Source organism: Megalobrama amblycephala, linkage group LG17 (genome assembly GCF_018812025.1).
Source record: "Megalobrama amblycephala isolate DHTTF-2021 linkage group LG17, ASM1881202v1, whole genome shotgun sequence".
Lineage (NCBI taxonomy): Eukaryota > Metazoa > Chordata > Actinopteri > Cypriniformes > Xenocyprididae > Megalobrama > Megalobrama amblycephala.
The window spans coordinates 20,936,978-20,963,203 of NC_063060.1; the positions used below are offsets into that span (position 1 = coordinate 20,936,978).

The window sequence follows — 26,226 nt, forward strand, 5'->3', positions numbered from 1 at the left end:
ACAGTGCACGAATCATGTGGATCATTTTTTTTTAGAATACTTTTAATTGCCTTTTTATCTAATTTGTAGCTTGACAGCATGTGGTCAATTTACAATTTGGAGAGAATAATAATATTCTGCAAAACTTTGTTTTCCACAGAAGTAAAAAAAAATAGCTGTAACCAGCAATTATCAGGGTTTAAGCACTTTAAGCGCATGCATAAATAGGTATTATGTTTTATTTAGCAAGCTTGTAACCACTCAGATCATAGAAGGAAAAAAAACATTTATAGCCAAAACATACAATTTAATAAGGAAATTGAAGGAAATAAGGAAAGTTATTGAGGTTGAGTCAAAAACCTAGGACTAGTTCGCAAAGTAGGTTTTTAAAATAATTTCTAATATTTAACAAACGATTCGATTGACAGCAGCAGTCCTAGAGGCAAAGTCGCTAAGAACGAGGAGTTCTACCATATGGTATGAATGTTGTGGGCGTGTGTGAAAAATCACGTGATATGCATGTGAAAAACACGAAGGTGCCCCCAGGTGGCGGTTTTCTATCGAATTTCTCACAGGCCCATGAGTCAAACAAGCCCAGAGAGTTTCATTCCAATTGACCCCCGTCAACCTCGTCTGGCAGCCACTCGAAATTCATTGGCTGACGACGGCCGTGTTTTTCAAGATGCACGAATGTCCTCTTAAATGATTGCAGCACCTTGGACAAAGACACCACATGCCAGTTTTTAAGTCAGTCGGACTGATTCTTCCTAGCTGTGGCCGTTTTCATTTTTTTTTTCTTTTTATAGCGCCACCAAGTGGCTACTTTTTTCATGTGACCACAGACCAAGGTTGTACCTAGGTATACCGAGTTTGGTGAAATTATCTCATTCCGTTCAAGGGGGATAGACATTTTAATAAAAGTGGCCACGCCCACTTAAAATGTTTTGGCATTCCGTCTCGGATGTGAATCGAAATTGATGGTTTTTTTTTTTTGTTTGTTTGTTTGTTTTTGATAATTATTGACTATCAAACTCCAGAGAATCTTTCTGCACTGGTTTGGTACCGGTTGGGTGAAAAACCTAGGACTAGTTCACAAAAGTAAGTTTTTCGAAAAATCCAAAGTACCCAAAAATTTATCCAGGGTGACGATCTGAATCTTAAGACAAGGATTTCAATGATATAAGTTTAGGAGTTTTAGGAGTTATGAGCCATTATGTACTTTTGAACACTGTAGCGCCACCATCTGGCTGATTGAGGAGAGCCTTGGTGACTTTGTAGACGTGGTGGTTACTACCATCCTTTAAAGTTTCAAGTCTCTACAACTTACGGGTTACTTACTTTTGGTCTGCCCGATCGCTTTTAGGGGAGAATACTGATCCTTGGAAATTCTAACAAGTACAATAGGATTTCAGCGCTACATGCTTGGACTCCTAAAAATCATTTTGAGTTTCGGACAACATGAGGCAAATTAAATAATTATGATTTATTTATTTTTTTTTAATTGAGCTGTTCCTTTAAGGCGAAGTTTGAATACATGGATCTCAGACTGGTTGTTAGGCTACTAACTGTGACTCATTGCACTTTTTATATAATATGTCTCTGTGTATGCTAAAACAAAACACCTCCTACCAACCTCAGTCGTGTTGCAAAGGTAAGAATCCAAATAAAGCATGTTATTAAGCAGCAGTGTACCTGACTGTAGTCCCACACAACCTCATAAATTCAAATTAAACTGTTCTGTTGTGTTCCAGACACCTATATCTCATCGGAAATGTGTGGAAGAGTGCGGCCTGTGACATTTTGGTGGTCAGTGAGCAGCTCTGCTGGAGTCAGTCTGACTCTGCGTGTCGACCACTCGGTGCCAGCGATGACGTGCATAACCGTGTGAAACTGAACACCTGAGCGCTCGTGCCAGACCTGATGGGACGCGTGCTCACAGAAGAGGCAGATTGCAAATATTTTCACAAGTGAAGAGAGGTGCGTTCTGTGTCCAGATGACTGCATTTATCTTATTTTGCGACACGGAAATAAGCTATTTTCTGTGAATGTGCAAGACTTTTGGTTCATTAGCCACTATTGGGAAATAACTAGAAGAATAACAAAGTGAAGTAAATGGTAAAACAATTTGGGCTACAAATGTGTTTATGATTATGATAATAAATTATAAATCTCAGGCAGCAATTATAGGGGTTCAAGCACTTTAAGTCCTCTAAGGACATGTGTAAAAAGGTATTATGTTTTAATTAGCAAGCCTGTAACCATCTTGATCATAGATGAAAATTACCACTTACAGCCAATACAGGCAATTTACCATAGGAAATACATGGTTTTTAAAGCTTTTTAAAAGTGATCGAGGTTGAGCGAAAAATCTAGGACTAGATTGGTAAAGTTGGTTTTTGAAATAATCTCCAATATTTAACGAACAAATGGAAGGACAGCGTCGGCCCTAGAGGCAAAGTTGCTTAAAATTAAGAGTTCTACCATGTGGTATGAATGTTGTGAGCGTGTGCGAAAAATCGCACAACACACAATCCTTTACGCACGTGAAAAATGCAAAGGCGCCCCCCGGTGACCGATTTCTTTTGAATTTCTCACAGGCCATGAGTCAAACAGGCCCAGCGAGTTTTGTTCCAATCGCCCTCTATTAACCTTGTCTGATAGCTGCTCAAATTTCATTGGCCGATGGCAGACATGTTTTTTGAGATACGTCAGTGTCCTCATAGACAATCATGGCACCTTGGACAAAGACACCGTGTGCCGATTTTCAGTCAATTGTCAGTTGGACTAATGCTTGGGTAATTATAGCCATTTACATGTTTGTTTTTGGCCATTGGCCAATGGCAATTGGCCATTCGCTGTGTCCTTTTTCACACAACAACAGAATGAGCTCTTACATAGGGTTCGACATTACACAGGGTTCGACATTAAGCCCTGTCATGTGCTTGTCCTTTGGACAAGTAAATTGGTCACTTGTCGAAAAAATTTGATTTTTTTTGGTATAAATATAATTTATTCTGATGCTATATTCTCAACAGTGTTCCATCAGCTTTTGCATATTTATATCTAAATATTTGTGATATTTACCCCAAGGCCATTTTCCCCCTAATCTTATTACATGCTTCATCTTTTATTTCAATTTTTTTTTACATTTGATCAATAAATTCAATAAGAAAAATAAAGCAGGACTGTTACGAATCAAATTAAATAATTTACACTGAAAAATTAAAACTGCATTAAATAATGTTGTGATATTCTTTAAATATGTTTGAATATAGAAATAAGAAATGTTGGGAAAATTTAAACATGAAACTGAACCGCCAGTATGTGGCAGCAAGTGATTAGTCATTCATACAAACGATTCATTCAAACGGCTGATTCATTCAACATTGAAGCAGGTGTTTTGGAATGGGCCATTGAATCTTTGACTCAACCGATTCGTTCAAAACGAATAAAACGCAGCTGAGTGGCGCTGTGATAGATGCGCTATGGTTCTGCTGTGATCTTTGTTTGGAACTATTTTCGCTGCTGAAATAGAACAAAAACTGTCAGTTACGCGTCTAAAATGTAAGTGACTTTATTAACTTGTATTGAATTTACTTACTTAACTTATTATTGAATGTATAAAATTAGTGTCACATTTTCAAACGTGATTCCAATAACGCGGAAAACAGCCCTCTTGGTCGTGTGATGTTACGCAACTGTATCATATGTTATAAATATAAAAAAACTTTGAATTTTTACAGCAGCATGTTTTCTTTGTGCTGCACTCATTTGTTTCGATTTCTCCTCGAGAGGCTGCGCGAGCCTCAACAGCGCAGCCTTGTTACTGTCAGCACATTATACATTATATATTATTATTATCCATTATCAATCGCCACTAAATGTAATAAAATCATGCTTGCATTTTGGTGATTCCCTAGCTATTTTTGTTATTGATGTTTTAATCAGGACAAGTAAAACTCTCTTTCTCTTGCCCCTTCAAAAAATTAAGCGTTAATGTCGAGCCCTGATAAGCCTATGTGCCGGGGCTCAGCCCCGGACGGCCCCGGCCCAATTTAACCCCTGTGTATATATATTTTTTAAAATAATTGTTGACAATCAGACTCCAGATAATCTTGCTGCACTGGTTTGGTTCTGATCAGGCCAAAAACCTAGGACTTGGAAAAAGTAGGTTTTTCAAAAAAATCCAAAATACCTGAAAGGGTATTTTCATTTTTGGGTGAACTATCCCTTTAAAGGATTAGTCCACTTTTAAATAAACTTTTCCTGATAATTTACTCACCCCCATGTCATCCAAGATGTTCATGTCTTTCTTTCTTCAGTCGAAAAGAAATTAAAGTTTTTGATGAAAACAATGCAGGATTTTTTTTTTTTCCATATAGTGGACTTCAATGGGCACCAAACAATTGAAGGTCAAAATTAGTTTCACTGCAGCTTCAAATTGTTCAACACGATCCCAGATGAGAAATAAGGGTCTTATCAAGAGAAACCATCACTCATTTTCTGAAAAAAATTGAAAATTATATAAGTTTTAATCATAAATGCTCATCTTGAACTAGCTCTCATCTTCTTCTCTATTTGAATTCCAGCATTGTAGACACTGCTAAGCGTATTACTGCCCTCCACAGGTCAAAGTTTGAACTAAATGTTATATACTATTGAACTAGCATATTGCATATAAAAATTAGTTCAAAACTTTGCAGTAATACGCTTAGCAGCGTCTACAATGCTGGAATTCAAATGGAGATGAAGATGAGAGCTAGTTCAAGATGAGCATTTATGGATAAAACTTATATAATTTTCAATTTTTTTTCAGAAAATGAGCGATGGTTTCTCTAGATAAGACCCTTATTTCTCATCTGGGATCGTGTTGAACAATTTGAAGCTGCAATGAAACAAATTTTGACCTTCAACTGTTTGGTGCCCATTGAAGTCTACTATATGGAAAAAAATTCTGAAATGTTTTCATCAAAAACTTTAATTTCTTTTCGACTGAAGAAAGAAAGACGTGGACATCTTGGATGACATGGGGGTGAGTAAATTATCAGGAAAAGTTTATTTAAAAGTGGACTAATCCTTTAACATTAGCCTACTAGAGGAAAGTTTGAGCAACTTTGAACAAACCTTGCCAGAACGTTAGCCAAAGTTTTGAGAACATTTCCGGGGAAATTACAAAATGACTGCATTCAATCTTATGTCCCTTATGGAACAAAAATATATGGAAATATACTGCAAAATATAATGCCATATATTACATAATACATTTCCATATGTGTTATGCTAGTGCTTATATTTTTCAATATACTGCAATATATGCATTGACCATGTATGGCTATATATTAATACATATAAAATATTTATAAATGAAGACAAAAATAGCATTACATTCATAAAGTTTTATCTTTATTGTGTACATATATTGCACATACAGTACATGTTCCCATATAAATGTGAATGTATTGTACACACATATATACACACACATTCATGGAATGAGTTACAATCAGTGGTTACAACAGACTTCTAGTTCACAGCATGCTTTGCTTCTTACTGTTAAAGGAGAGTAAATGTTAAAATTAAGTGCTATTTCATGTGTTTTGCTCAATATAGGGGGAGATCTGTGTTTAAAGTTGAATTATTTTGGAATTTAAAAGGTTTTCTGGTATGTGTGAGTTTTGGGGTTACCATTGTGCTGAAGAGCAGAGCCTGTGGTTAGGTTTATGATTGGCTGAACACCATTAAGACTATAATAACTTTATGTAAAAAGTAATGGCTGTGCGTGCTATAGTACAGTGATAGTCTCTTTGGTAGAAACGTTAGTACATGCAGTTGTGCTTTTGTTAACTAACTTGAAAATATGGAACATTTAAAATGTAAATTATTATAAAATATAAGAAATGTGTTACATAATATATTTTACCATATATGTGTTTATACTGCATGAGTAAATATATCTGCAATAGTACCATATCTGATCACATATAAATCTATATATTATGAAGTATATTACTGAATATAAAATTACATACATTATGATGTAATCACATATTTTTCAATATATGAAAAGCGGCAATTCCTTATGTATTATTCAATATATTCTAATATATTTACGCAATATATTTTTTCTGTATATTTTCAAATAAACTGTTAAATCATGTAATGTATTGATCATTCATATATAGGGAAAAATATTTTCTTTCCATAAGGGGTTACAAAATAAGGTCGATAAATAATAATTTTGATTTGCTGCATCAAAAGAGAGCAATTGACCACAGCTTTATCCGAGGAAGAGTGAACATTGCAAATACGAGGCTGTTTTCGTTTCAGAAGATCACACTTTTGAATTACTTCCACTAAGGTAGTGAAGCACAAACTAGCTCACTCCAGCATGTCCTCTAATCGAATATACACAAAACGTAGCCTGTTTTGCTCTGCAAAACCAAACACTAGCATTCAGCCAGGAGAGCGTCACGAAGAAAAGGTCATCGCAGGTCATTCTTTATGTTCAGTTGGAGCTCAGGCATTTTCCAGGTTAATCACACACAGCCAAGCAAATTTCACCTCTCTATAACTGCTTCAATTAGATGCTATCATCACCCATGCACCTTATGGGATGTTTGATGACTCGAATGGAGACGGTGTCCTTTATAACACAATAGCGGAGTGATTATGAGACCTGAATGGGAGACGAAACTGAGAGGAAAGATGCTAATGACGGCATCGTGTTAGTCATTACGTTTAAGTGCACTGTTTTCTCAATGTTCTGGTTGATGAGATACAAGTTGATTGTTGTCATTTGGCTTTTTTTGCACTGTGAGATGTGAAAACACTCTTGCTGAGATACTTTTTGGACCATTTTATATTGTCTATAATAATTTTTTACCAATCATTCCAACGACTAAAAACCTACTTGCTTAGGGCGTGCCGCATTGCCTATTATATGCTGTACAGAACTACACGATCTGGATAAACTGAGAATCACAATTTTTTTTTGTTTAAAATAGAGATCACGATTTTGAATAGACAACCAAACATAATAACATGTAATTTATTAGAGGTTCTGACAAATTGTTAATTGCTGCAGTCTATTTAAAAATATTTAATTAATTTGAATCTTTTTTGTTTTTTTTAAAAGGTTTGAACAAATGATTTAATGAATCACTCATAAAGACTTGTTTCGTTACTGGATGAATCAGCATTTTTGAATGAATCTTGAATAAATGATTCAGTTACAAATACATTTTTGTTATGGTCACTTGTCGCCACCTACTGGTGTAACTGATTTAATCTTTATTTGAAGCATCAAGTTACTTTTAAAAGGTGATTTACTCTATTTTACTCGCTACCGTAGACATCAGTGTTTATATCCGAAATATACATTTTTCTACCAGTACTTCTTTGATCATTTCAATGATTGTAACAGAAATAATGATACTGTGAGGCTGAAAAAACTGTTCGTGAAGCTGTTTTATACCTACACGTGACAACTGCTCTCTCTGGCGCAACGGCAGTGCCAACGCAGATTTGAATGTTTGCTGTGATCGTACTTGTCAAAGGTTTAATAGACATAGACGAATAATTGGCATTTAGGAATAAGATCACATAGGTGTTTGAATATCTGAACATGCAATATTCCAGAAGAAAGAACAGGGCCTCTTCATTCATTCATTCATTCATTCATTCATAAATTAAAAAATAAACAAATACAGAAATCCTGTTTTATTCTAGCTTCATGCATTCTTTTTTTTTTTAACCAACATTTGAATGTGGTATGTTTCATAAAAAAATCAACATTTCGAACATAATGCTGAGAAAATACTGCCCCCCCACCCCACCCCCCAAAAGACTACAATGTGCATAAGCAATGCTTTTATCACTTGTTTCTGCTCTTTTTTTTTTTCTTTTTTTTTGCCTGTTTTTTAGATCCAGAGATTCTGTATTCTTTCTGAAGTTGTGTAATAGAGTCCCCTACCATATAACATTAAGTCAAGTCAAGTCAAGTCACCTTTATTTATATAGCGCTTTTTACAATGCAGATTGTATCAAAGCAGCTTTACATTGATAACTGGTACATAATTTTGCTGCACAGCAGCTCTTCAAGAATAGTGTCAATGCAGGCAGATCAAAGCACTGTTGAATAAATGTCAAGAATACTGTTGAATATCAAATGTCAAGTCAAATGTCAAGTGTCCCCAACTAAGCAAGCCAAAGGCGACAGTGGCAAGGAACCCAAACTCCAACAGGTGACATCAGGTGGCAAACAAGTGGCAAATAGGTGTTAAAATGGAGGAAAAAAAACCTTGGGAGAAACCAGGCTTAGTCGGGGGGCCAGTTCTCCTCTGGTGAACAGTGCTTTGTTACGAATCAGGTTGCTATCATAAGTCTGATAGGATCGCAACATTCAAAGTATTTAATTCAGTTCCATCCAGTTGAGGATCGTATCCATCACGCCGGTATGGACGGTTTGTTGAGGAACTGTGCTACTGGCTGTCGTGTCGATGAGGCCTTCACAATGGATGATCTAGTTGACTCGATCTCTGCTGATACTTCAGGGCTGCGTTGTGGTCGTGTCCAATTGAGGATCGTATTCATCACGCCGGTATGGTCGGTTTGTTGAGGAACTGTGGCACTGGCTGTCATGTTGATGATGTCTTCACAATGGATGTTCTAGTCGACTCGATCTCTGCTGATACTTCAGGGCTGCGTTGTGGTCATGTCAAGGCGTAGGTCCTTGGTCTCAGCTGGATACGGCCCGGATCCGGTTGACTACGGTAAACCTCGGGATAAACAGAAAGACTAATATTAGAGTAGATGTTGAAAACACAAAGCTACAAAAATTCTGGTAATAGCGGCGAATCATTGGCTGCGTCCAAAATCGCATACTCTCTTGAGTAAGCACTTATTTTGAATAAGTAATTACTTAACAACCACTTACTGTCACAGACACGTCAGGTTCCACCTCACTTCCTTACCCTCGCACTCAATCACCAGCATACTAATCACCGCCACCTGAAGATCATCAGCACCATCATCACCACCACTATAAAGCCACCACACTCACACACACTCACTGTCCGGTCTCGTTTGCACTACAGCACATGTATGCTTACCTTAAGGACTCCCAACTACATACTTACCTGCTCCAGCGATCCCCTTCATCTCCTTCGTCTCCTGTTCTCCTCGTGTGCCTACCTGCCTGTGTGTGTGAGTGTCTCCACCGTCTCCCTCCAGTGCATCTCTGCTTCAGCTTCTGCAAGTTTGAAAAGGACAGTATTACATTCCATTCATCTCTCAAGTACCACATATCTGCTTACTATCACTCAGTGCTCTGCTTATTGTGCAATAAACTCACCTGGTTTGCTTTTACATCTGTCTCCGTGTCTCTGTACGTAACAGAAGACCGGACCATAACAACTTCACAGCATGAGCACCAACGATCCATTTCAAGAGCTCGTGGACGCGCTGCGCCGAGCACTCACACCACAGCCATCATCACCGTCATCCATCAACGCGGCTGCTTCCGCACCCACCATCACCGCTTCTTCCCCAGCATTCACTGCCAGTCCCATGGCCAAACCGGCGCCCTACAGTGGATCGGCGGAGGAATGCAGCGGATTCCTTCTCCAATGCGAACTGGTCCTGGAGATGCAGCCGCACCTCTACACTACCGACACAGCAAAAATAGCATTTATCATTTCGCAACTGCAAGGTAAGGCCCTGCAATGGGCAGACTCCCTGTGGACACAGAAGGGCCCTGTTGTCAAGTCTTACACGGCGTTCGTCTCTCACTTCCGTGAGGTCTTCGGGAAACCTCTGGCGGACTCTTCGACTGGTGAGAAACTCTATAATCTGAAGCAAAGAAATCTATCTGTTAACGATTATGCCTTGCAGTTCCGAACGCTTGCTGCCACCAGCGGATGGAATGAACAAGCCCTCATCACTACTTTCCGTCAGGGGTTGGAACCCAACGTATCTCGCTGCATACGAGGACTCGATGGGACTAGAACGCTTCATCCAACTCGCCATCCGCGTGGGTTCTCGTATGCAGTCGTGTCTCTTAGAGCACCAGGGCCAGTCATCCACCACCAACCTCCTCCGTCGGTCCGAGCCCGTCAGCCCTCCAGAACCAGCCACCGAACCCATGCAAATAGATCATTCACGTCTCACACCGAATGAAAGACAAAGAAGGCTGACCCTAAACCTGTGTTTATACTGTGGATCTCCGGGGCATGTAATCTCCACATGCCCAACTCGTCCTCCTCGGCCCGTGGTGAGTGCAATTTTCCCCTCCATTCAGAAAATGAAACCACTCACTACTATTGTAATTCTTACTGCTGCAAATGCCTCTATTCCAGTGGTGGCGCTCCTCGACTCAGGGTCAGCAGGAAATTTCATCTCAGGAACCCTCTGTCGTCAACTCAAGCTCAAGATCTCCCCGTCTCCGACTAGCTATCAAATCCACTCCATCACGGGCAAACCCCTGAGCCGTAAGAACATCCGTCATTGTGTGGGACCTCTTCAACTCTGTGTCGGCATTCTACATACGGAAAATATACATCTGCTGGTTCTGGAGGAATCCACCGCTGACGTGGTTCTAGGGCGCCCGTGGCTGGAACAACACAACCCCACCATCTCTTGGCGCACGGGCGAAGTCCTGAAGTGGGGCGACCACTGCTTCCCAGACTGTTTCCCAGCGCTTCCCGTTCCGAAATCTCCACGCTCCAAGTCTCTCGCCATCAATGCCACGTCCATCGAAAGCCCTGTAGAGAAGCGCTCTGTGGATGTTCCCCCGGACTACGCCCCCTTCAGTGACGTCTTCTGCCCGCAACGCGCCTCCAAGCTTCCTCCACACCGGCCATGGGACTGTGCCATCGATCTGCTACCGGGTGAGCCAGTGCCCAGGGGACGCATCTACCCCCTTTCACAACCGGAGGAGAAGGCCATGGAGGAATACATCAAGGAGGCACTCGAACAAGGTTACATCCGCCCGTCTGCTTCCCCTGCTGCTTCAAGCTTCTTTTTTGTGGCTAAGAAGGACGGAGGCTTGAGGCCCTGCATTGATTACCGTGCCCTCAACAAGATCACTGTTAAATTCCGCTACCCACTTCCCCTCGTCCCAGCGGCCCTGGAACATCTCCGCGGTGCCACTGTGTTCACTAAGTTGGACCTCCGCAGCGCGTACAACCTCGTCCGGATACGTGAGGGGGACGAGTGGAAGACCGCCTTTGTCACGCCCACCGGACACTACGAGTATCTCGTCATGCCGTATGGCCTGGTCAACGCCCCCTCCGTATTCCAGGACTTCATACACGAGGTGCTCCGGGAGTTTCTCCACAAGTTCGTACTGGTATATATTGATGACATCCTCATCTACTCCCGGAGCTTGGCCGAACATCGCCACCACATTGCGGAGGTCCTCCAACGCTTACGGCAATACCATCTCTTCCTTAAAGCGGAAAAATGCTCCTTCCACCAGCCCTCTGTCCATTTCCTGGGGTATATAATTGATCACAGTGGCATCCGGATGGACGAGGGGAAGGTCTCCGCTATCCAGTCCTGGCCCATTCCATCAACAATCAAAGAACTCCAACGCTTCCTAGGTTTCTCCAACTTCTACCGCCGATTTATCAAGAACTACAGTACCATCGTCAGTCCACTCACCAACCTACTCCGTCATCAGCCCAAGTCTCTATCCTGGTCCCCACAAGCCACCAACGCCTTCGAGACCCTTAAAAGAGCCTTCACCACCGCTCCCCTCCTCATCCACCCTAACCCAGATCTCCCATTCGTCGTGGAAGTGGACGCCTCCACCACCGGAGTGGGAGCGGTCCTTTCACAGCAGCAGGGGACACCAAGTAGACTCCATCCATGCGCCTTCTTCTCCCGCAAGCTCAACCCGGCGGAGGTCAACTATGACATCGGTGACCGCGAACTCCTGGCCGTCAAACTTGCCCTTGAGGAGTGGAGGCATTGGTTGGAGGGGGCTACTCATCCCTTTCAAGTTCTCACGGATCATAAGAACCTAGAATATCTGAAAGCTGCCAAAAGGCTCAACCCTCGTCAAGCTCGCTGGGCCATGTTCTTCTCAAGGTTCAACTTCTCAATCTCTTATCGCCCTGGTTCTAAGAATACCAAAGCTGACGCCTTGTCTCGTCTCTACTCCCCTGAAGAAAAGCCTGAGGTTCCTGAAACAATTCTACCGGAGTCCATCTTCGTAAACCCGATCTAGTGGTCCGAGGAAACCATGCCCTCCTCCAATGCCTCCACACGCACTCCGCCGGGTTGCCCCCAAGGCTTGCAATACGTCACACGGGCACGTCGCACTCCACTCCTGCACAGCACCCACTCTTCACTTGGCACTGGCCACCCGGGGGCCAATGAGACCCTCTCGTTGCTCAAACAACGCTTCTGGTGGCCCAACATGGCCAACGATGTCAGGAGGTACGTGCAGGGCTGCAGGGAGTGCGCCATTTCAAAGAGCCCACGCCATCTTCCCACCGGCAAGCTTCTTCCTCTGCCCGTTCCTGAGAGACCCTGGTCACACCTGGGAGTGGACTTCGTCTCTGACCTCCCTGAGTCTGACGGTCACACATGCATCCTGGTGGTAGTAGACCGCTTCTCAAAGTCCTGCCGTCTGATACCCCTGGAGGGTCTACCTACCGCCATGGCCACTGCTGAGTTGATGTTTAACCATGTGTTTCGTTATTACGGAATTCCTGAAGACATAGTCTCCGACAGAGGACCCCAATTCGTCTCTCACGTTTGGAAAGCCTTCTTCTCCCTCCTGGGTGTGACCGTCAGCCTGTCATCTGGGTACCACCCTCAGTCGAACGGGCAGACGGAACGGAAGATTCAGGAAATAGGCCGCTTCCTGCGTACCTTCTGTCACGGCCACCAGAACTCCTGGAACCAGTACCTGGGTTGGGCCGAGTACGCACAGAACTCCCTCCGCCAAGCCACAACTGGACTAACACCCTTCCAGTGCGTACTCGGCTACCAACCCCCACTGTTCCCCTGGGATGGGGAACCCTCCAACGTCCCTGCAGTCGACTACTGGTTCCGGGAGAGCGAGAGGGTTTGGGACTCAGCTCACCACCAACTGCAGAGAGCCCTGCGCAGACGCAAGATGGCAGCCGACCTTCGGCGCTCCGACGCTCCAGTATACCAACCGGGGCAGAAGGTCTGGCTGTCCACCAGGGACATCAGGATGCGTCTGCCCTGCAAGAAGCTGAGTCCCCGCTTCATTGGCCCGTTCACCATCCTTCGGCAGATCAACCCCGTCACCTACCGACTCCAACTCCCTCCACAGTACAGTAGGATTCACCCCACATTTCATGTATCACTGCTGAAACCTCACCACCCTTCTGTTGTTCCCTCCACAGAACCTGACGTGACAGCCGCCGAGCCCCCCCTTCCACTCATCCTGGAGGACGGCACAGCGTACGTGGTTCGAGAGATCCTGGACTCCCGGCGCCGTGGTGGTCGACTCGAGTACCTCGTCGACTGGGAAGGCTATGGCCCCGAGGAACGCTCATGGGTCCCCAAGAATGATATCCTTGATCCTATTCTGTTACAGACCTTCCACACCAACCACCCAGACAGACCTGCTCCACGCCCCAGAGGAAGACCACCACGACGTCGGGGTCCGCGGCCCTCAGGAGCGGGCCGTGGGAGGGGGGTACTGTCACAGACACGTCAGGTTCCACCTCACTTCCTTACCCTCGCACTCAATCACCAGCATACTAATCACCGCCACCTGAAGATCATCAGCACCATCATCACCACCACTATAAAGCCACCACACTCACACACACTCACTGTCCGGTCTCGTTTGCACTACAGCACATGTATGCTTACCTTAAGGACTCCCAACGACATACTTACCTGCTCCAGCGATCCCCTTCATCTCCTTCGTCTCCTGTTCTCCTCGTGTGCCTACCTGCCTGTGTGTGTGAGTGTCTCCACCGTCTCCCTCCAGTGCATCTCTGCTTCAGCTTCTGCAAGTTTGAAAAGGACAGTATTACATTCCATTCATCTCTCAAGTACCACATATCTGCTTACTATCACTCAGTGCTCTGCTTATTGTGCAATAAACTCACCTGGTTTGCTTTTACATCTGTCTCCGTGTCTCTGTACGTAACACTTACAAAGTATGTTCTATATAGTATGAGTGTGTGTAGTATGAATGTAATCTGGACATACTACATTTGCCATGTTGTCGTTATCATGTGACCTATCAGCGCCAATTGCATCGCTTCACCGTCATTCCTAAATCCTCTTCGTGGCCTCATGGGACAGTGAAGTGTCCATCGTCCATTGACTTTTTGCCAATTCTTTTATGAGTACTGTGAATTTGCATATATTACTTTTGTCATATAGTGTTTTTTGCCTACTATATAGTAGGGAAGTATGTGATTTTGGATGCAGCCATTGTCTCAAATATGACAGAAAATTTCGTCAATGGTGGGGAAAGAATGAACAGTTTGCAGTATGCAATGATGAATATTTGAAACATTAGCCTGCTACATTGTGGACAAATGCATGTTTAATTTATTATCCCCACAAAAAAATGATGTTTATCCTTTATGATCCAATTTCATGTGAAAATGTCTTTAACTATCAACAGCCTGCAAAAATAGTCAAGATTATATTACAAATCTTGAGCTAAAACAAAAATTTGACAAAGCATCAATGCTTAGAAACACATTTTTTTCACAGCAACACAATGTTGCATCAACTGCTACTCTCTTATACTACTGCAGAATGTGTATTTGCATTGGCAATTGCATTGGCATTGGCATTTATCTTTACACTCTCATCTGTCTTCTTGGGGCCGCAGGCCAAAACGGCTGCCTTTTTGCTTTAAATATTTATGCAGAATCTGGAGGGGACAAGGGGGCAATTACAAATGCATCATCTGGGACCTTATCAATAGCTAATACAGGTTACTAAATAAAATGCTTTTAAGAGAAGTTACATACTTGACCATTTAGAGTCAGCAGACAGATGCAATTAGTGCAGAATACAGCCTTTTGCAATTAAATTACTGAATATCTGGACTGGCATAATAGTGAGATTTGTTGAGTTTCAAGATGCTATAGACGTCTAGAAGATTCTGGGAAAAATTATTGGCTGTCTCCTATTTTCATATTAGCATTGCAGGATCTCATTGTGTCTGTTGGATTATTTATGAATGACACCCCAGTATAAATAAATATTACGAGGCAGATAGGGTCATAAAATATTATTGAATGGCATGATGTTTATTGCTGATTTGCTAGATTAAGATAAAGTTTGTGCATCTGGTTATGTGATTCAGCATGCGCCCACACACATACATTTTTACTGCTATACCCCCTGCTATTGATATCACAGGGGGACATCAAATATTCCTTGGAGAGAGAGAGAGAGCTTGGATAAAGGACGTGTTTCATGTGGAAATCATTTTATTCAGCATTAATAATGCATAACTGAAAGACCTGATCTTAGACCTCTGTTTAACAGACAGATGGACAGCGACTTAACATTTTTAGAATCCAACCACATACTGCAGTGCTGATGAATTTAAAATAATAATCTAGATTTTTTTTTTTTTTTAAATAATCGTTCAATATGAGTTTTTCATGCCATTTTGGGGGTCCATTTGGGGTTATCTTGTTCCACACTCTTTGTTTTTGTTTTGTTTTTTAATATATATATATATATCTTCAACATGAAAGTATTCTGAAAGTATTCTGCAATCTTTTGATACATGTCTCCTTATATAGAATCTTTTTGGCATAAAGTGTTCTTTAAAATGGAGTCAAGAACCTTGGCGTTCTATATAAACCCTACTGAACTATTTTTTTAAGAGTGGATTTCTACTTTTCACACTTTGCGTTTTAGTGATTATTCCTGTGTTATCAGGTTTCATGATTTCAGTACTGGGTTAATGTTCTTATTTGCATATTTACAAGGTTTAAACCATTGATTGGGCAAGCACAGTAAACAACCATTTTTTATAACCGCTTTCCATCTGTAAAGGTGTTTATCATTCCATTTAATGCTGTTTCTTTCAGGCACTGAAACTAAACACATTGCATTAAGTTTTTGCAACCAAGCAAAATGCATTAACATTTATGATGCAAACATTGTTTATGTTTAGGATTGGTCCAACACAACTCTGGGTATTTTGTTTGTTTAAATAAATCAATGATATTGCTTAACTTGACAGCCAGTGAGCACCATGTATTTTTGTTTTATGTAAAAGGCAGCTTTGTCGTTTTAATAATAACTCTGTTTGTGTTCTATATGAGAACAATCTGTGGAAGGTGTGACTTGAATGTGTGATTTCTGCCACAGTGCTTAAGAATTGCTACGTGTTTTACAAACATTTTTTTTTATTTTATTTTTTTTATCTATAATCATGCAATTTAATGGAAAACAGTGTGAATATTCTTTAAAGACCCCCTGTGGTGAAAATCAAGTTTTTAATGTTGTTTATATGTCTATGTGGTGTTTTTAATATGCTTTAAGACAATCCATGTGCAAATTCATGTCAACACCATTGCTGAGTATTTTCTCTTTGAAACGGCAGTGATCTAAAGACAGTCTCAAAAACACGGTTTGAAATCGATAGTGTTTCTGACGTCACAAACTACCTTGTAATCAATTACGTCAATGTGCGGGCGGACTTTAGCATATCGTTAAAGGGTAAGTTCACCAAAAAATTAAAATTCTGTCATTAATTACTTACCCTTATGTCATTCCACACCCGTAAGACCTTCATTCCTCTTCAGAACACAAATTAAGATATTTTTGATAATATCCGATGGCTCAGTGTGGCCTGCATTGACAGCAAGTTAATTTACACTTTCAAACACCCAGAAAGCTACTAAAGACATATTTAACAGTTCATGTGACTACAGTGGATCAACCTTAATGTTATGAAGCGACGAGAATACTTTTTTGTGCACCAAAAAAAAACAAAATAACGACTGTATTCAACAATATCTAGTGATGGGTGATTTCAAAACACTGCTTCATGAAGCTTCGAAGCTTTACGATCTTAATTTGTGTGCCAAAGATGAACGAAGGTCTTACAGGTGTCGAACGACATGAGAGTCAATGAGTAATTAATGACAGAATTTTCATTTTTGGGTGAACTAACCCTTTGGATGAACTAACCCTGAAGCAGGGGAGTCTCAAGAGAAGCCAGGTTATCCCGCTATATTTTTCGGTCGATATGAAAAATGGGTAGATTTAGCAATATGACGGGTGTATGATGTATATTACGATGTTATGATGAACTATATGCCTTTCTCCACTGATGTTCTGAGTTGTTCAAAGCGTTTCTAAGGATGCTGATTGTTAGAAGGCAGCTGTCTGACTCTGAGATGGCAAACAGGAACATGATTTGTGTGACATTAGCAACACATTATTAGCCGTTTGATAACTTAAGGCTGATTTATACTTCTGCGTCGGACCTACACCAGAGTCTCTGCGCCGTAGGCTATGCGCCTGTTTTCATTTATACTTCTGCGTCGTTGTCCGCGTTGACGTGCATGCAGACCACTAGGAGGCGGTGTCCATGGTCATGTTGAGTATCAAGGCAAAAGCCGAAGAAGCTTGTCATGTATGTTGTCAGAGAAGCTTACAAATAGAAGCGACAAATTGGTAACGACTTTTGTTGCAGTTTGTGTCAAACAGATCGTTTGTTCATTCCTATGGAAGTTGAAAATAATCGCTCTTGTCTGATTGCTCCGTGCCAGTATTTTGACCTGAGGGAGGGGTTCTAGCAGACCAATCACAGCGCTTACGTAGAATTGATGCGTTGTAACATTTTGGAAGAGGTGCACGTTAGATCTTTGAGCTCGTGCGAGTGAGTGGAAGCGGAGCTAATTAGAATATCCATTCATCCCTGTATACTAAATGAAGCAAGGATGTAGAGTTACATTCAAGCTATTTTAAGACTTTTTTTTTTTTCCACAGGGAAAAAAAAAAAACAACAACAACAAAAAAAAACGTTTAAATATGTCATTTTGGTGACTACAAGTGGACTTCTGTTTCACAGACAAAAATATCAGCTTACAGGTTTGGAACAACATGATTGTGAGTAAATAATCTCAGCATTTTTATTATATACTAATCTAAACTATTAAAGAAGTTATACTACAAATAAATATACACCATCACACAACATGTGTCATATTTGTGCTTCGTGATGTGAATGTGTACAAGAGCGTGCGCGAGCAATCAGCACCCTAATATAACTGTCTTTAGGACCCAGTTGTCTGTCTGTCTCTTTCTTTGTAGTTATCCCCCCTTTTCTTTCTTTCAAGAGAAAAAAAAAATAAATAGTGAGCAGTATGAGATTCAGTAAAGAAGATCTGAGATCACGGGGCGTCAAGGCGCGTCGGTGCGTTAGTTAAAGAGAGAGAGGCGCGGTGGAGGATCAGATACCCTCATTCGCATCTGATATTATAGTGAATTATTATGGGAATTCATTAAGGCTCGTTCCCGATCCACGTGCGCGCTTTTAAATAACACTCGTGATTCTGTTTCATCGGCTGGCAATAAACTTTCACTTCCCTGTTTTTAATTATCAGCCTTTATTCATAAGGACAGAGCGGATCTGGTGGATCACAGGTGGGTGTCCGTTCCATAGAGTACAGCACCGTTCTGGATTTTGTGTTTCTGGCCATGTGTGGAAATGATCAGCCATATGTTGCCATTTACATGGAGGTCATTATCACAGCGCGAGTCGCGGACACTTTGTCATGTTTTTCTCATCTTATGAATTGAAATGTTTGTGAGAGATATTGATATTCATATCATGAGTTGTTACACGCTGTAAATATTAATGAAATGTGTGGGATCCATCATCAGGTGGATCGTATGGACCCGTGTGCGCTGATGGACCAACTTAACTCGTCATTGTAGTCTGTGTGATCGGCAGTATTTTACTGAAACAAACCTCAGTTTCTTCACTGATTTATAGATTCAGTCTTTTGTCTTCTTAAACACAGGTTTGAGTGGCAGAAATGAGGGAGAGGTTCGCGCTTCATCTTCTCATCTTCGTGTTGACGCTGTTTTGGCACACCAGGTAGGACTGACAGTCTTGGTTTCGCTCTTTAAATGGGCTTGGGGATGTTTTGCATTATAATACATCAAAACAACACATATATATCCTTCGTTTTATCACGTTTCTGGTTTATGGGATTGACACCAAGCCTCTTGTGTCCGTGCGTAACTGGAGACTTTTACGCGGCGCACGACTCCGGTGGTCACCAAAAGAAATCGCTCCTCTCACAAAGACTGACAAAGACATGTTTATTTGACGAGACATTAATTAATGCAAGTTTAATTCATGCAGTTATGTTTGGTTGTTGGAGAGGCTTCGTGAAATCATCGAATTTTGTACCTGATCGTGGGTGAATCCTCTAGGTGGTGCAGAACAGCGTGTGTGGAACCGCGAGGAGCTCTTTCCCATTCTGGGGAGGTACTACAGGTGCATAGGCTGATTTATTTTTCGTTCTTTTTTTTTTTTTTTTTTTTTTTTTTGTTGTTGATCTAATTAACATTAAAAGCTAAAGGAATGTAGTCAAGTGTTTACATTCTGGTTATGCATAATCATATTCATATTAAGCATCTTAAACATACATCATACAGAAAATGTCACTTGTTTTTGTAATCGTGATCCCAGCGGTTGGTAATTGTCTTATCCATTTGTCAAAAGGTTGTTTATTTAAATAAATATTTGACGAAAAATAAATTTACATACTTACAAGTGTATATGAACATGTTTTTGTCCTATATTAGGTACAATGGCAACGGAAAAATAATATTTTGTAATAAAAAGTAATTTCCAAATATTGAAAAATAATATGTTTTGTTTGTGAATGACACTTAATAGACGAATCATGCATTCCTGGCCTTTTCATAATAATAGAAAATGTCAAACCTGCAGTTTCATAAATTAGGGGTCTCTAACATGAATTATATGCTTTATATATGATCAAGACAATTGCCTTTTCTGATGCCAGTGTGACATAAATCATGTCTGATATTCTGGATGTTTTGGAAAGTTTGGTTGCAAAATATTGTGGAAAGTCAAAAATGTAAAATCCACCAGAATGGTCCTTTACACCTGTAGTATCTCCCTTTGAGTGTATAACAGCAGCACATCTGTGTTTTGGAGTAGCCAGTGAGTGTTTTTGGTCTAAAATTTGCTTGTTTTGATCCTAGTGACAAAATATTAAAATGAAATATTACAATTAAAAGGGTTAACCTTGGTTTTGTTGCAAATCCATGATTAAATAGTGACCACATGGATTATAATTACTCTGATACTTCAGCACAGGTTCATGCCAATTTAATTTGAACTTATTATAATGGCCTGTTTTCTTTTTATTCATATTAAATCATTGACTTAGACCTCTCTCCTGGGAGTGAACATGGTCACGTCATGCCATACCAATCAATAAACCAATATCATATAAATCTAGATAATGTATGTGATAAGCAACCCCATCCTCCTGCTTGTGTCATAAAGTCGATTCATGAAATATGCTTTACTGTTTTCCACGAGAATTGAATTCACTCTGAATAACTGTGGAATCGGGACGGGATCAGATAAACCTCCCCCTAATCTGGGTCATGCCTGATACGCCCTGAGAAAGGAGCACGAGGGGGAGGTTTGTCCTCCAACCGAAGAGGAACCGGAACCAGAGTTCTTTCTATAACCCTAAATGGGTTGATATTATAAAAAAATCTCTTCAGGTTTCTTGTGCTTTACCCTCATCCAGATGCTAACATGAGTGGCTTCAAAGCCATGTAATTAGCTAAAACTAAATACTCTTGATGTATGTCAAGCCTATTTAGGAATTAGCTACAAATTTGCCCTACAATGAGGTATCACCCCGTGGCAGAGCGCAGATTTATACATATGGTGATTTACCAGTTGAACTACTTTGGAGTGTTTTGGATGGAAATCACATTTAGAGCAACTTGCACAGTCATGTCCGTTTACAATCTATGGCTCTGTTCCAAAACCTAGTGAGCTTCCTCGCTGCTGCCTAACTTGACAGCTGCCTTGCACTGCAGCATCCTAACTAGGGAACAACTTCATTAGCTCGAAAGCTCATGTTTGATTCCAATCGAGTTTGACGTTAACATGTTTTTAAGAAGATTAACTAAGAGTTACTCTAAAAAGCATAAAATACATAGCATACACAAATATTGGATTAAATAGTCTATTTTAATGGGATTTTATTGGTACTTTTTTAGTAGTCATATATTTAAAGTGTATTAAAGGTGCTTTTACGCCAAGATTTCAACTTGTAAAAAGCATTCCTCGTAAAGCTCGTAATTACTACTTTTAAGCTGGGAATTTTCAGAGATAGAGGTTTAGTTAGCATCTGCAGATGGCACGGCGGATTGTGTTTACCGACAGTGGTTTCTGGAAGTATTCCTGGGCCCATTTAGTTTCTCTGAAACTTTTGATGATGTTATGCACTGTAGATGATGTATTCCACAATTATTTTATGCATTCTTTCACAGCTCTGCCCATGTTTACTGCTGAGAGACTCTGCGTCTCTATGACATCCCTTTTATAGCTAATCATGTTACATCAATAACTTAATTAGTTGCTAGATGTTCTCCCAGCTAAATCTTTTCAAAATGTATTGCTTTTTTCAGCCATTTGTTGCCCCTGTGCCAACTTTTTTGAGACCTGTAGCAGGCATCAAATTTGAAATGAGCTCATTTTGTGCAGAAAATTGTAAAATTACTCAGTTTAAATATTTTTTATCTATGTTCTATTGTGAAGAAAATATTGGCTCATATGACTTGAAAGTCTTTTAGTTTTCATTTTATTCAAATTTAAAAATGTCCCAACTTTTCCGGAATTCAGGTTGTAAAATTTGGCCAAGTGTCTCAAAATGCTGACTATGTAGGTAGCTCACTAGGCTTTGGAACAAGGAGAGTGTGTTCTTACATTTAAAGGGTTTAACAGTCAGCTAGCAAACAGATCAAGTTGACGCTCATAATGCATGCATGATTGCTTATGCTAATTAAGCCAATTATGCTTAAGTATGTTAATTATATTCCTGAGCAGTGTTTCACATAAACTTTCCTGTAAGTAGAACATGTGGAACAGAGTGAAAGATCTTATAGCGGTATTGGGGAATTACTGTAGCAACTTTTGCAGAAAAGAGGTTACTTTTATCAAAAAGTAGCAATGTAGTCTGACAAAACACTTGCTTTTTTATATATTATTGTATTGTGCACAAGCAAACTAAGGCAGTAATCAAAGCAATCTCCTAGAATAGTTCTATCTCTGTCAAGTCCTATTCATTTCAGCAAAACTATTTTAGTCTTTTCAGTTCAGTGAAGTTGTATAAGAATATTGTCATCACATACAAAATTGCCTGCCTGTCATTTAATGTATGTATGTATGTACATATGATGTCTGGAGGGAATTTTGTTTTTAATGACACTACAAGTTCAATTAAACCATCAAAATATGAGGAAAATATTTTATATTTTTTAAAATATTTAAAGGGTCATGAAACCCCAGAACACATTTTTTGAGCTGTGAACAGATATGTGTAGGCTGCACATCATTGAAAACACTAAAGGTACTACTAAAGGTTATTTTTGCATTTTTTTCAGAGCGATTTCTGTCTTCCGGTTTGAAAAGCAAAGTCGGACCAACGTCACAAAATCTGACGTCATCGTGTACTACCGGCAAGATCCGGAGTGCTGGTTGGCTCCAAGTATGGGCTGGTCGAACATGCTGACGTCAACAGTTTCTGTATTTATTCATGAGAAAAAGCACATTCAATCCAATCACTGCGCTGTAGTATGCATACGACTATAATTGCGGTATTATGCATGAGGAAGTATCACTTCTCTCGCCTCGGGCTCTTGTCATTCAGAGACGTATCGTTGGTGCTCGTGCACCTCAGTACTACAACACAAAAATGCGTTTTCCTGAGACGTGACCAGAGCAGAAGTTTGGGTGCATGTGGTTTGTTTTGCTGTAATCTACCAGCACAAATGGAAAATATGTTCGAATGAAATCGCATTGCAGCGAATAATTCAAATGTCACAAAAGTGTGGCTCATTCACCTCGTGTGTTTAGACACACGAGCCTTGTGTATGTTTCCCTCAGCACAGCAGCACATGAGTGTTGTTTGTATTTTGCCTGCGATGCGGTCAGAACTGAAGTTTGAATACGAACACATGAATAATATGATTGTTATGATATGCACGTGGAGCACGCATATGATCGGTTTCAGCGCGAAGCTCCGTGATGAGTTTAACAACACTAGCCACGTGGATTATAGAGCATAAAGTATCCATGTTTAAAGTTTTTATAGACGTATTTCACACATTCTCCTGCACCAAACATGAAGCAGCACGGTGTATGCACACATATTTCATCAAGTCTTCTTCAAATGTGCAAACCGGACATTGATACGTGTATCTGAACGCGATGACATGATTATTCTGATGAAAAAAAGACTTAGAGAATGGACAAAATTAAACTATGTCTTTATTCTTTCTGTGTTAAACTACGTGTCGTTTATCATGAGACTGCAGTGCTCGTAAACGTAATTTTCCAGCTCAGAGGTGTGAACGACCAGGCTAAAACATGACCCTTTAAAGATGAGGGAAGAACAAAACACTAAACTTAATTAAGGTTTTTATCTGAGAAAATTATTTGGCCAAAAAAAAAAAAAAAAATGGGTGGGGGTGGAATCACGCTAGTGTTAATACATTATATGTGGCTGGCATATTGATATGCTTATGCTTTTTGTATCACAAAAATAAATAACTTAACTTTAAATAACTTCATTGTAGTTAGCTATTTTGTTTTACTAGCTTGTACTTACTACTTATTAAAGCCTAGCTTGACCATAATGCTGTCTTTAAAGTAGCATCCCAAAGTCTGCTGCTATGATTTAAAATTGAATTTGAATCCAGTACAATGATTCTCAGAACATCTTAGATGAGAGCTGTAACTTGCAGTTTATGAAACTAGAATAACTGAAGTTATAAAAGACGTCAAGAGCATTTTGAAGATCAGGTATTTCCTCATTTCAGCCAGTTTGTAGATTCACCGCTTAAATTTTTTTCATCATCTTTGAAGTCTTTCCCATCCTGTTCACGATGACACTGTTAAGTTCACACGTACTCTTGACGTTTGCGCCTTTGTTGTGTAGGTCAGTGTCCGCAGATGCCACAACAGATGCCTTCAAAAACAACATCACACTCTTCACACGCATCCTGGACCGCCTGCTGGACGGATACGACAACCGGCTGAGACCCGGACTTGGAGGTGAGTTATAGTGTGTGAATTAAATGTCTTGCTTTTGATATCCAGTTAAAGATGAAAGATGCCATAAGGACCAGATATGAAGGCTGAAATTATCCTTGCTCTTCTCCAGAGTCGAGTTTACTGTATCTTTCCTCAAGCATCACTTTGTCTGTAGTGCAATGGATTTGAACAAAGCTTGGTACTAACTCTAAGAATTAACCCTCAGTGCATTTGGATCTGGTATATCTCTAGCAGTTTTATCAGTGTAGTTTGTGTCTGATGTTATGACAATGAAGCCAGGAGCACATTATGGTGCTTACGGTGACAACAGAAGTACATTAGCTCAGATTAGAGAGATACCGAGCACCTGTTTTTATTGATTTGTGTGGTCATGTACACAGTGCGATTATGAAGCAGCTCTTTATTGGCTGACATAAAAGAAAGCATTTTTCAAATGTTTTGTCACTACTCAAGTGTCACTGACATTTTTCCATTAGCAGATTAGTTTAGCTAACAAAGGCTGTAATGGCATGCAGGATTTCACTGAACCTTATGGATCTGTCTGACGCTGTTGTCATCCATCCTTTAATAGGCGTAGAAGGACTGTGATCTCACAGCATTGTCTAGGGTTGGGTATTGCTTGAATTCCAATTCCGTTTCTGATTATTGATTCTGATTACCATCAATTCCTAATTTTGATTCCACTAATGGTAAAAGTAAGTAGTAAAGGCTCCGATATACTTCAAACAAAGTTCTTTTTCGTTCTTCGTTTAGGGGCAAAAAGAAGTTTGAAATACATGACCAGCGATATACTGTAAATGAATATCTGACGCCGCCCACACTGCTGAGAGCGGGGTATAGGTGAATATGTAAATATGTACTGTACACTTTCTTCTCAGTAACAAAATAAACACAACAAAAATGAGAAAACAGCAAGCATTTTTTTATAGAAAGCATAAGAAAAGCGCCTCCTGTTACGTTATCATCATTGACCAATGGTAGTACGAAAGTGTTTTGCAGCTGGAGCGAACTTTTCCTGAAAGTTCACTTTGGCAAGCCATTTCGAACTCCCAAAAAGAACACAAAACGAACATTGTTTTGGCCTGATTTTGTTCGAAATGACGTCACATCAGTTCGTTCTTCAATTTCGTTTGAAGTATATCGGGGCCTTAAGGTTTAGTAAGGTTTATTCTTATTAGAAAACATTTCATTGTAGCTGAATACCATGAAGAAAAATAAACAGGCTAAAGAACACTTACACAAGGAACTTTTGCATATGGTTTAAAAATACCATATCAAAAACAACTAGCCTGACTAATATACAGGTGCTGGTCATATAATTAGAATATCATCAAAAAGTTGATTTATTTCACTAATTCCATTCAAAAAGTGAAACTTGTATATTATATTCATTCATTACACACAGACTGATATATTTCAAATGTTCATTTCTTTTAATTTTGATGATTATAACTGACAACTAAGGAAAATCCCAAATTCAGTATCTCAGAAAATTTGAATATTACTTAAGACCAATACAAAGAAAGGATTTTTAGAAATCTTGGCCAACTGAAAAGTATGAACATGAAAAGTATGAGCATGTACAGCACTCAATACTTAGTTGGGGCTCCTTTTGCCTGAATTACTGCAGCAATGCGGCATGGCATGGAGTCGATTAGTCTGTAGCACTGCTCAGGTGTCATGAGAGCCCAGGTTGCTCTGATAGTGGCCTTCAGCTCTTCTGCATTGTTGGGTCTGGCATATCACATCTTCCTCTTCACAATACCCCATAGATTTTCTATGAGGTTAAGGTCAGGCGAGTTTGCTGGCCAATTAAGAACAGGGATACCATGGTCCTTAAACCAGGTACTGGTAGCTTTGGCACTGTGTGCAGGTGCCAAGTCCAGTTGGAAAATGAAATCTGCATCTCCATAAAGTTGGTC

At 40.2% G+C, this 26,226-nt stretch overlaps 1 protein-coding gene across 6 annotated transcripts in view; it reads left to right on the forward strand.

Moving 5' to 3' along the window:
- The window catches only part of LOC125250758 (gamma-aminobutyric acid receptor subunit alpha-2), a 158,028-nt gene that overhangs the window by 9,462 nt on the left and 122,340 nt on the right, over positions 1–26,226 (forward strand). For 2 of the 6 annotated variants that reach the window (XM_048163485.1, XM_048163484.1), the window contains exons 3-5: positions 1,731–1,956; positions 18,987–19,063; positions 24,189–24,304. In XM_048163485.1, the coding sequence (XP_048019442.1) occupies positions 19,002–19,063; positions 24,189–24,304 (178 nt within the window). In that variant the 5' untranslated portion in view covers positions 1,731–1,956; positions 18,987–19,001. Of the gene's footprint in view, positions 1–1,519; positions 1,957–18,117; positions 18,607–18,986; positions 19,064–24,188; positions 24,305–26,226 lie in introns of those variants that run through there. The other 4 variants (XM_048163486.1, XM_048163488.1, XM_048163483.1 and 1 more) reach the window with 4 other exon arrangements.